At 37.9% G+C, this 10,718-nt stretch overlaps 1 protein-coding gene and 1 long non-coding RNA gene across 2 annotated transcripts in view; one reads left to right on the plus strand and one right to left on the minus strand.

The window, feature by feature from the left end:
• The window catches only part of TECTA (tectorin alpha), an 81,373-nt gene extending 75,290 nt beyond the window's left edge, over positions 1-6,083 (minus strand). Inside the window, exons 1-2 of the mRNA XM_027835642.1 lie at positions 6,020-6,083; positions 2,134-2,267 (exon numbers count right to left, since the gene is read on the minus strand). Of these exons, the coding sequence (XP_027691443.1) occupies positions 2,134-2,267; positions 6,020-6,083 (198 nt within the window). The remainder of the gene's footprint in view (positions 1-2,133; positions 2,268-6,019) is intronic.
• Positions 2,098-10,173, plus strand: LOC114023123. Its single transcript, XR_003566748.1, has 3 exons — positions 2,098-2,244; positions 3,044-3,149; positions 10,091-10,173. It is a non-coding gene; the product is annotated as an uncharacterized LOC114023123 (long non-coding RNA).
• The last annotated feature ends 545 nt before the right edge of the window (positions 10,174-10,718 follow it).

Consider the following 10,718-nt stretch of genomic DNA (forward strand, 5'->3'; position numbering starts at 1 on the left):
GATTCAGTTTACATAGTACCCATAAACAACTCAATCTTCTCATGCATTTGTTAATACAAATGTTTATAGGGGGAAAGTCTTATGGTTACCATGTGGCTTGTATAATTTTACTTAGAGAAATTTCCTGTTCTAGGAACTTGTGGAGATTTCTCATATGGGAGAATACAGAGAATTGTCTTCTTTCCTACTCCCTTGTTATCAATCAATCAATATTATATGAGCCCCTTGCAGGTAGGGATTGTTGCTAATTCTTTGTCCTTGTGTCCTCAGTGCCTAACAGTGCTTAGCACATAGTAGGCACTTAATAAGTACACGTTGATTGACTGAATGATTTCTATCCATTATCATATTGGCATGAACAATGGGAAAGATTCTAACAGCAATTACTAAGGCCAAGTATGTGCTAAACTCATTTGGTGGGGAAGGAGTGCTTGTCTTCTTTAGGCAAAAAAGTCACTGAGTACTTAGAAGTATCAAGATTTATAAATTTGAAGCTGGACTGGACCTTAGAAGTCACCTAGTTAAATGTCTTTATTTGGTAAACAATGAAAATGAGGCCCAGAAATCACAGGATCCTAGATTTAGACTTTAGAGATCATCTAATCTAGCAGTTCTCAAACTGTGGTCCTTTGACCCCTAGGGGTACCTGAGATCCTTTTAGGGGGTTTGAGGGGTCAAAATTATTTTCACAATAATTCTAAGATGTTATTTACCTATTAAAATACTCTTCTCTTTTTTGCATCTTTGTGAGGCTGGATTTTCTTCATAGACATTAATCAAAAGAACAAATAGCAACAGATCGAATACAGAAGTAGATATGAGAATCTAGCTGTCTTCTACTAAGTCAGACGTTACAGAGATTTGCAAAAATATTTAAAACATTGTCACTCTTCTCTCTGATTTTTTGTTTTGGAAAATATAGTTATTTTTCATCAAAATTGATTTAACATGTACTAGGTGTACTATTGTTATTTTTAAATGAATTAATAAGTATTTTAAAATTTTACTAGTTTTAATTTCTAATATGGTAAATATCAATAGAAATTACTCATATAAACAAAAACTCTTTGGGATCCTTGATAATTTTTAAGAAAGAAGGAAACAAACATTTATTAAGTGACTACCAAGTGCCAGGAAATATGCTAAGCATTTTACAAATATTATTTTTCCTAACAACATTGGGAGGTAGGTGCTATTACCATCCTCATTGTACAGTTGAGGAAATGGAGGCAGACAGAGGTTAAGTGACTTATTCACAGTCACACATCTAGGTACATATCTGAGACCATATTTTGATTCTAAGTTGTTTCTCTCCTTCAGACGACTCCACTCTCCCTGAGTTGTGGTAAGGAAAGAGGGGTGCAAAAGTACAATGTGCATAGCCCTCATCCTAAAGCCAAGAAGGTGAAAGCCACTGGTCTGAGATAGTGAAGAAATAGGATTTCTTTGACCTGTACTCACCTCACCATATACCACAGCATTTTGTCTGCAAGCAGCAATCCCGTTAACTCAGAAGCTTTCATATCAAGCAAATAACCTGGGAAAACAGGTGTCCAGTGGTCCCTTGACAATAAATGGCACCATTTGCCTGTACAAACATTTAGGTTTGGTGGGTATGCTCCCTAGGCTTCTCTGTAAGCATAACCACAGCAGCCCTGACTGTGATTTGCTTTTCTACAGTTACAAACCCCACAACAGCAGTGTCTCTCCAAAGTGGAAGAAAGTCCAAGAACAGCAGCTGCCCAGAATTTTCCCATACCGAGAAGAATAGGAAAAGTGATATTACTCCTGTTGTGGTTCAGTGTATCTCTTCCCCCGCCCCCCCTTGTCATGTAGCAGAAATAATGCTCATGGCATTGGGGCTGCTGCTTCCCTTCTGGGTTTAATCACCCACAAAAGCAATTTATTGCCCTGTATACTCCTCCACTATGAACATTAGCCATTAAATATACCTTTGACTTTCTTAATCATAAAACCTATCAGCTCATGAAATCTCAGAACTTGTCATCTGGCTGCTAATAAATCCTTTGGTCCTGGAACATCAGAAGAGTATGTTTAAACTACTTTTTTTTAATGTCACAGTGATGGAGAAGAAGAGGAGCGGTGTAACAGCTGGGCTGCTTCTCCACTTACATAGACAGTCCGATAAGGAACTCCAAAGAAGAAAACTGGGATGGCCAACTTAATCTCTGATGAGCTTCCGTCATCTACTTTGGGGGTCTTGGTATCATTCTGCCAAAATGGGTACATTAGCTCCCTGGGTTGTACTGTCAAAAGAGGAAGTAGTTAGATAGATGATTGCTCCCTTTGCACATCTGGCAGACTACACCCTCTCCCATCTGCCAAAGTCAGCCTCTTCCAGGAAGTCTTATTTACTCAACAGAAATCAGGCTGCTTTTCCTAACCATCCCAGTCAAAGTAACCCATCTCTCTCTGACTTGTAGTCTTGGGAAATGGAGAATGAGAGGGATCTTTTCATGTTGAGATGTCAGCTTGACTTGGGAATACAGGTGTTAACTGATCATTGTGAAATTATATATTTTTAGAGATCTTTGAGGATCAGAAAACCTTTTCTCTTTTCTCTGGCCTCAATATTACTTTGGATTTATCCTGGATATGTTGTCTACATATTTATCTGTATATGTGTTGTTTTCCTCCAGTAAAGAGTATGTCTTTAAGGGTAGGTGTTGTTTCTCCAGGACCTAGGACAGTGCCTGGCACAAATGCTTGCAGAATTGAATTGTCTGTCTAGGATGGTTTAGGAGCCAGTAGCCTGGAAGCTGGGGGCTGGATATCATGATCTCCTGGTCTGGAAGGCACTTCTAAGCCAAGAATATGTATGATTATGTACGTGTTTTAGAGAGATGACTTCCACTTCCTCCATAAAAGGATCAGGCAACAGTTCACAGCAAGAAATAAATGTCAGTTGGAACCCAGCAGGAGCAATAACAGAGTGAATGGTTTATAGTAGTACCTGGAATGTGAATGACCCTGATTGAGAATTAATCCTAAAAGAGGGCTTTCTGCCCCTCTCTTTCAACAGGCAGACACAGAATCCTGCAGAGATCAAGGGTTTTGGTCACTCACTTTAGAGCTCACTGGAAAGGAGGTTGTGGCACTGAGCCTCTGCTCAACTCTCTGGCCAAGAGGTAAGAGTAATTACAAAAAAGTCACCCCTGCTGAAACCGTAATGGCACCTTTTATGACAATCTGGCATCTCTCCTGGAGGCCTCCCATCTAAATCCTGGCCAGGTGTGACCTTGTTTACCTGGGGAAATGAGACTGTTTCCCCTGGGGGAATACTAATGTATTAAAAGCACCAAACCTGAACAATATGTTCCTTTGAAGTCACCTTCTTAGCTTCTGCCTGCTTTAGCCTTTCTCCTTGTTTCCCTTAAGTTCTGACAAAAAAATTATCTTCTCCCACTCTTTTTCATTTTAGGGCCCAAATCTGTTTTGGGCTTCTAGCCACCATTCTTGAGACGCTTCTTCCTGGCTATGCTGCTGAAGCTGACAACCCGTTCTTGTGCCATTCTGCTCTTCTTGGGAAAGGTCCCTGGCTCCACACTGATGGAGCTGATAGGTTAAGTCACATTTGACCAGAACTATCTTGGCTCCTCTGGGAACCTTCTAGCTGAGAAGAACAACAGTTCGTGTAAAAGAGCCTAGTGGAAAGGCCAGAAAGTAAATGGTCTTCAGCTTGGAAAACTCCCAGCTTTCCCTGTTCTGAAACTGACTAGATACTTGGCTAATCTCTTTCAATGGGCCAACAATGGTTAACCGGGGAGACCTAGCAAGACCAGTAGGCTATATTCATCATTTCTCTGGCCCTAGGCATTTCTGGGAAGTTAACCAGCATTATAAACTTTGGGAGACTCAGTCTAATGTTCAAATGAAACTAATATACTTTAATATGGGAAGATTTCCCAACTTCCACCATTTGGAAAAGAACTGAGTTGCTCTCTAGTTTTCTTTTAAATGTGTTTAAGAAGCTAAATGATAAAGTGAAGGAATTTCCTAAGTTTTCTGTAGAACAGGGCTCAATCCGTCCATAGTGCCCAGCACACCCACCAAAAGTGTAATAAGTAATAAATGACATTTATTTAGTATTTTACAACTTCCATAACATAACAACTTTGTGAGGTAGGCACAATCAGCATTGTTGTCCCCATTTTATAGATGAGAAAATTCTGCTAATGATAAAGCTCTTCAAAATAAATCTTTGGAACCATTTCACATATTTATCCTTTCAGGTGAACTCCTTGGGAACCAAGTCCAAAGTAAATTCCCATGCTCAGTTAACATGGAAATTGAACACTTTGATAGTCAGGTAGGAGATCAGTGCCTCAGACAGTACAAAGTGCTCAGGCATTATATGAGAGTGGGGGTGGGGGTGGGGGTGGATGTTATCCCCAATCCTGTCCCTAACCTCTGCTTGAAAAAAAATAGCAGACTGTGACCATGGAGTTTTTCTACATTTCCACTCCCAACAGTTATACTTATCTCTTAAGGTTGCTAATATTCTTCCTTCACAAGTGGAGAGATTTTTTGGTCCTAATGACTTATAATTGGACTTTCTGCCATGAGGACAAGGAAATATTCCATATAACGTGGACAATCAGTTAATGTTAAATCTATTAACGATACTAACAAGAAAATCAGGAAAAGTTGTTGAATGACTAGCACTCCAAAATGGGTCAGGCTTAAAATACAATCATTGCCACTCAGAGATGTGAAATTAACTATGTCTTCTCTTCAGGTTATGAAAAGGAAAAAAAAACAAAATGGAATTTGCAGCGCTGCAAATCAGTGACATTGAAGTTAGTGGAAGAGCCAGCCTGAGAATTCTCTGGGCTACCATCAGGTCCCTGAAATTAAAAACTGAATATTTCACTGTAAAAATTTTATTTCCCAGGGGTCTCTCTTCTCAAAGAAAAAGGTACAGAAAAGTGAGAAGAAGCCCTGCATTTGAATATAATTTAACTTTTTTTTTTGGTCACAACATCTATACTGTTTGAAGTTTCTAAAACAACACAGGAAAATTGATGGGGTTACATAGGTGTCCTGGCTTCTTAAACACTCAGACCTATTATAATCGTGTTTTATAGACAAGTGATAATAAAAAAACATAAGATTGATTTTAAAATTTCTATAGAGTTTTTTTTCTAATTTCAGCTTAAAATTTAAAGAAATATCACAGAGTACATAGCAAAAGGGAGAAACAGATATGACTTTCCATCTAATGGACAGTTTTGTAACAGAAGAGCTGAGGATCATTAAGATGCAAGATTTTTCTCTTCTACTTGGAATTTCCTATCTGTGGTCTGTAACACAGGAATTTATGAAACTCTTAGAGTACTTTAAAATTCTCTTTGGGTCATTACAAGGAAAACCTTCAAGTTCCTTATGCCCGAAATCCAATGAAAGAGGTTGAATAACTATAATATTATATGTTACTTTGTACCAACACACACAGTTATTCTATACATACTTAGCAAAATAAAGTACTGAATCTCAGAGATCAAAAAACCAAAGCATTCATCTAGTGCAATATCTATCTAAACCAGAATCCTCTCAGAGCAACTCTAATGAATTGTCATCTAGTCATAGCTCAAAGATCTACAGTGCAGGGGGACCTACTACCTCCATTTGAATTATTTTAAATGTGTACTCTATGACATGCTAATAGAGAAACCTGGCCTGGTAATGTATATAATGTTGGAACTTTTTTAAAAAGCGGAAAAGTTAATAAGATATTATTAATTTATTTATCAACCAACCAATCAACAAGCATTTATTAAGTACCTACTATGTGTCAGGCATTGTGCTGGGTGCTGGATATACCAAGAAGAATTCATACCATAATACACTCTTCAGAATTAACGCCAATGTTTTCTGTTTTATCTGTAGGCACGTGATCATACACCTGCCTTCAAACATATGGTTCCTTTAAGAGCTTCATCATTATGAGTCTAAGAATATGTAAATCAAGAGTGCTAAGAGAGTCAGGAATACTCACCTTGATGCCGAACAAGTATGAAGATGAAAGAGACCCAAATTCTAAGTAATGATGAATAATTCATCCTAGAATTTTAAAAAGAAAAAGAAAAAAGTACCCATCGGACCCCAGTAAATAGAGTACCAGATGCGCTTACTGGCATATCCCTAGGCATGTCAAAACCACCATGTAAAAGCTTCACATAACCACATCTACCATTATAAATCAGGTTAAAATTTCAGGAAAGGTGGCAGGTCCCTGTAAGTTCAACACTTTACTAATGAATTAGAACTCCCCCTTTCCCCCCATGACAAGAACCTAATTTGAAAGTGTAATAAGATCATTCTAGTCCTAAGAGTAAATTGTCAAGTAGGTTATAGAATCAATGAATGCTCCAAGAAAAGCAGAAAAGGAATCTTCAATGCAAATACATTATTAATAAATAGCACCTGATGAGAGAAACCCACATCCTTCTTTAATCCCAAGAATAAAAACTCTCTGCTGATCCTCTGTGAACAACACTGTTTTAGAATGAATAGTTTTCCATTATGATAGACTAAAAGACAATTAAAATGAGACGGGCTTCTCTAGTCAGAAAGATTGTATGTTTATCATTCAATTTCTCTGCAGCATGGAATCAATTTAGAATTTTTGCTCAGGGACAAAGGCAGTACACACCTATGTCTATTTCTTTTCTATTGAGAAATCAATATTATATTGTGATAATGTGTGTGTATGTGTGCTCACGTGCACGCGTGTGTGTGTGTGTGTGTGTGTGTGTGTGCACATAATGGGAGGGGAAGGTGCATATGGAGGGAAAATCAGGACCTTGCCTTATAAAATATAAAAAGTGGAGTCTGATCTAAATGTACATTTTATTGTAATAGAACTAATACCACTAAATGAATCCAAGGACGATCAATGGAAAGCAAACTCATTTGTGTTCACTTTTGTTCCCATTTATTTAATGCCAAGAAATTTCCTCTACATTATAGTGAGGATATATTGAGCTTATGGGAGTTTGTACTATATTGTGGTGCCAACACAGATGCCCAGCCTTAGTTGTATGCATACACATCTATAAGAATTTAAGTACATGCATATGTAGTGGAATCTGTTCAAAACAACCTTGCAGGAAAACTATGATTTTGATGCATCATAGCATACAGTTCATAGTGCTAGTCTAGCCCAATGTTCATGGGCAAGCAGTGGGTCCAATCTATGAGAAAGGGCTCTGTGGTCTATTTCCCAAAACTACCAAGCACACATATGCTCCTAATTCAAGCTTATCTTAAACAGTCACTTTGGCTGGAACTGGTACTAGGACTTGAGCAAAGAGTACACACAAACCCAAAACAAAGGGAGATGAGGCACAGGCTTAGGGAATACCAATCATGATTCATGTTATAGTCACATTTCTGAGTAGAAGACAGAAAAAGTGGCACTAACCTGTTCTGTAGAGGCTGGAGGAATTGAGTCAGAAATATTAAACCAAATCTTGGTAAACCAGGAAAAAATTAAGTAAAACAGGAATTCATGTCAGCTCTCCCCTATTTGATGCCAATTATTTCTGATTACTGAAATGATGTCTGAATCTCTGACTTGCTCACGAAACCAAAAATTCAGTTTGCCTTGTGCTAGAGGCAGATAAGTGTTGAATTGCAATCACGTTTTTTTCTATTGATTAAGGAAAAGTAAATCTAAAGATCAGTTTCAGGATTGCGTAAAGGGGTTCTTTTCCTGAAAAACTAAACCTTTTTTTTTTTTTTAAAGTAGATTCAGATGGAAATGTCAGGTACTTGGAGCTGAAACCTTGGCCTTTTTTGATCAGAATCACTTTGCACTGGAAAACACAAAAGACCCCCTCCCTCCCCAGCCCCTAGACCTTTGTACCCAAAAAAAGCCAACTAGATAGAGTTACAGAATTAGCATCAATGAGCATGGGAGGAAAACACAAAACTTAGTTGCTGCCCCCCAAATTTAAAAGAAGTTGATTTTTGAGCCTTTTTTTCTATTTCTCTGAACTACTGCCATGTATAGACCATGCGATTTTTTTGTAGGTATATGTAAAGTAGCTAAAGAAATCAATACGGTTCTTTCCCGAACTTTTCTAGGTTTCATTTCTTACCTTTTTTTCTGAGCCACCAGCTCTGGTAAGAAGGAATAGTTTACAGGTAACACTGACTGCATGGTTTCTGCGTTAAAAAAAAAAAAGTACTGGGTTTTTGTTTTTTTTGTTTTTGCCATTAACTGGAGACATGTGGTGAAGTGTCTACTTTCTAGTCACACAGTAGGTGCTTAATGAATGTTTATTGGATTGAATGAATGTTTAAAGTTAGCACACACATGAACATATGTCAGTATGGGCATTGCCAACAAAGTGATAACATGCAGACTCAAATTTGAAAAGTGATCCATTCACTAGACATTTAGGGTATGAGAAGGGAAAGGATGAGTTATTATTTAGACACACAGCTATAAGGAGGAACTCATTCTTCATTCTGAATGTCCATGATTTAAAACGAAAGCCTTGCTATCAACATCAAAAAGTTATTTAGCAAATCAATGCAAATTTTACTATGAATTCCAAATTCTTCTAAGGGCCAGATTTTCCATTTCAATTGTATAAGAGTAATACTTGGGTGCAAAGTGCCATTTTGATTAATTTGATGGGGATATGGGAGTTTTAAGTGACAGTTTACTTTGTGTTTCTAAAATACTTAGACGTTGTATTGCCAATGTAGCTTCATTTCATTCTCTTTAACCCTGATGCTGTTGGAGATGTACTTGTGAATCCCAGGTGACATTTCCTTAAGGGCTGGCACACCACACAGATGCTGAAGGGTTGTTGGGGTTTTTTTAAATGCTGTTTAAAGTTGAACCAAAATCCTGAATTTATCTGGATTTATCCCTACCCCACCTTTAGTTTTCAGGCCTGTAGTTGACAGAACCATCTTGCTACAAATAAATTAGTTCCATTAAAAACAACAGCAGCAGCAACAAGAACAACACTGAGTAGCTTAGTTATTGCCATAGTCTTATTTCTCCAAAGTAGATTAAACATTCTGGACTTCTAGGAAACTCAACTTCATTGTTGTTGTTGTTCAGTTTTTTTTCAGTTATGTCTGACTCTTTGTGACCCCATTTGTGACCCCATTTTCTTGACAAAGAAACTGGAATGGTTTGCCATTTCCTTCTCCAGACCATTTTACAGATGAGGAGACCGAGGCAAACAGGTTGCCCAGGGTCACATAGCTAGTAAGTGTCTGAGGCCAGATTTGAACTCATGAAGATGAGTCTTCCTGACTCTAGGCCCAGCACTCTATATACTACATCATGGGCATCATAGGATGCAATCTAGTCTAGAGGATACATGCCTGCCCTTGGAGACATAAGACTAGACGCAGGAGTGGGGAACCTGCAGCCTTTTGACCGAGTCCAAGTTTTACAGAACAAATCTGTTCTGTGAAGTTGAGGACCTAGAGATTTAAATTTTGGTATTGATACTTACTAGTCTTTAGACCAGAGACAAGTCAACAAACCTTCTGAGTCTCAATTTCTTCATCAATACGATAGGGAGAATACTACCTACCCCTCAGAGTTGTGAGGACTGTGCTTTGTAAAACCTTAAAATGCCATGGAAATGTGAGCCATTATCATTAACAGTGAAATAAATTGGATGGAAATCCTAAGTCAGAATTTCTTTAGGGATCAATATAAGCAGTGAGTTTGAAAAGAGGCTGATCTAACTCACCATCTCCTAGACTTTATTTTTAAAAGTTTTCTTTTTTAATTTTTAAAATAATATCTTATTTGTCCCAATTACATGTAAAGACTTTTTTTAAGAACATTCATTTAAAAAAAATTTCAAGTTCCAAATTTTCTCCCTCCATCCAACTGCTCCCCCCTCCCTGAGATTGTAAGCAATTTGATACAGGTTGGTACATGTGCAATCATGCAAAACATATTTCTATATTAGTCATGTTGTGAAAGAAAACACAAACCGAAAGAAAAAAACACAAAAAAGTAAAAAAATAGTACATTTCTCATTGACTTTTAAAAAATGTTCTCTTGTAATTATTCCTAATTCAGATAAAATCATCTATGTGCCCAGGGCAAGTGACAAAATCTCTCATCTTTAGAATGAAGAAACATCCTATTTGAGTGGTGATGTGAGGTAAGCACAGATTTCTGGTAGCACTTATAAGGGGGAAAAAAGCAGCAGAAACACAGGCATAGAGCTAACCTTGATCTCTCTCCTGAGCTCCAGTCCCACATCACTAGCTGCTTATTGGATATTTCAACTGGGATATCTTCTAGGTAGCTTAAATTCAACATGTCCCAAAATGTCCTTTTATCTTTCTCTTAAGCCCACCCTTCTCTTGAACATCCCTATGACTGTCGAGGTCACATTCTTGGTGTAATCCTCGACTCCACACTCCCCATCTATATATCTAATCAATTGCCACATCTTGTCGCATCAATCTCTACATTTCACCTATTTCCTTTTCTCTCTACTCACAGCCCCTACTCTAGTTCAGACCCTCATCACTTTTTACCTGGACTAGTCCCTCTGTCAAATCTCTCCCCACTGCCATCTGTCTGTCTTACAGCTGTAGAATTATTTTCCTGAAGTTAAGGACTTATCAGTGTCACACACACTCCTCTCAATAAGCTGCAGTAGCTCCCTACTACCTGCAGAATCAAATATAAACTGTTT

The sequence above is a fragment of the Vombatus ursinus genome, unplaced genomic scaffold (assembly GCF_900497805.2).
Source record: "Vombatus ursinus unplaced genomic scaffold, bare-nosed wombat genome assembly UNPS02014816.1, whole genome shotgun sequence".
Classification (NCBI taxonomy): Eukaryota; Metazoa; Chordata; class Mammalia; order Diprotodontia; family Vombatidae; genus Vombatus; species Vombatus ursinus.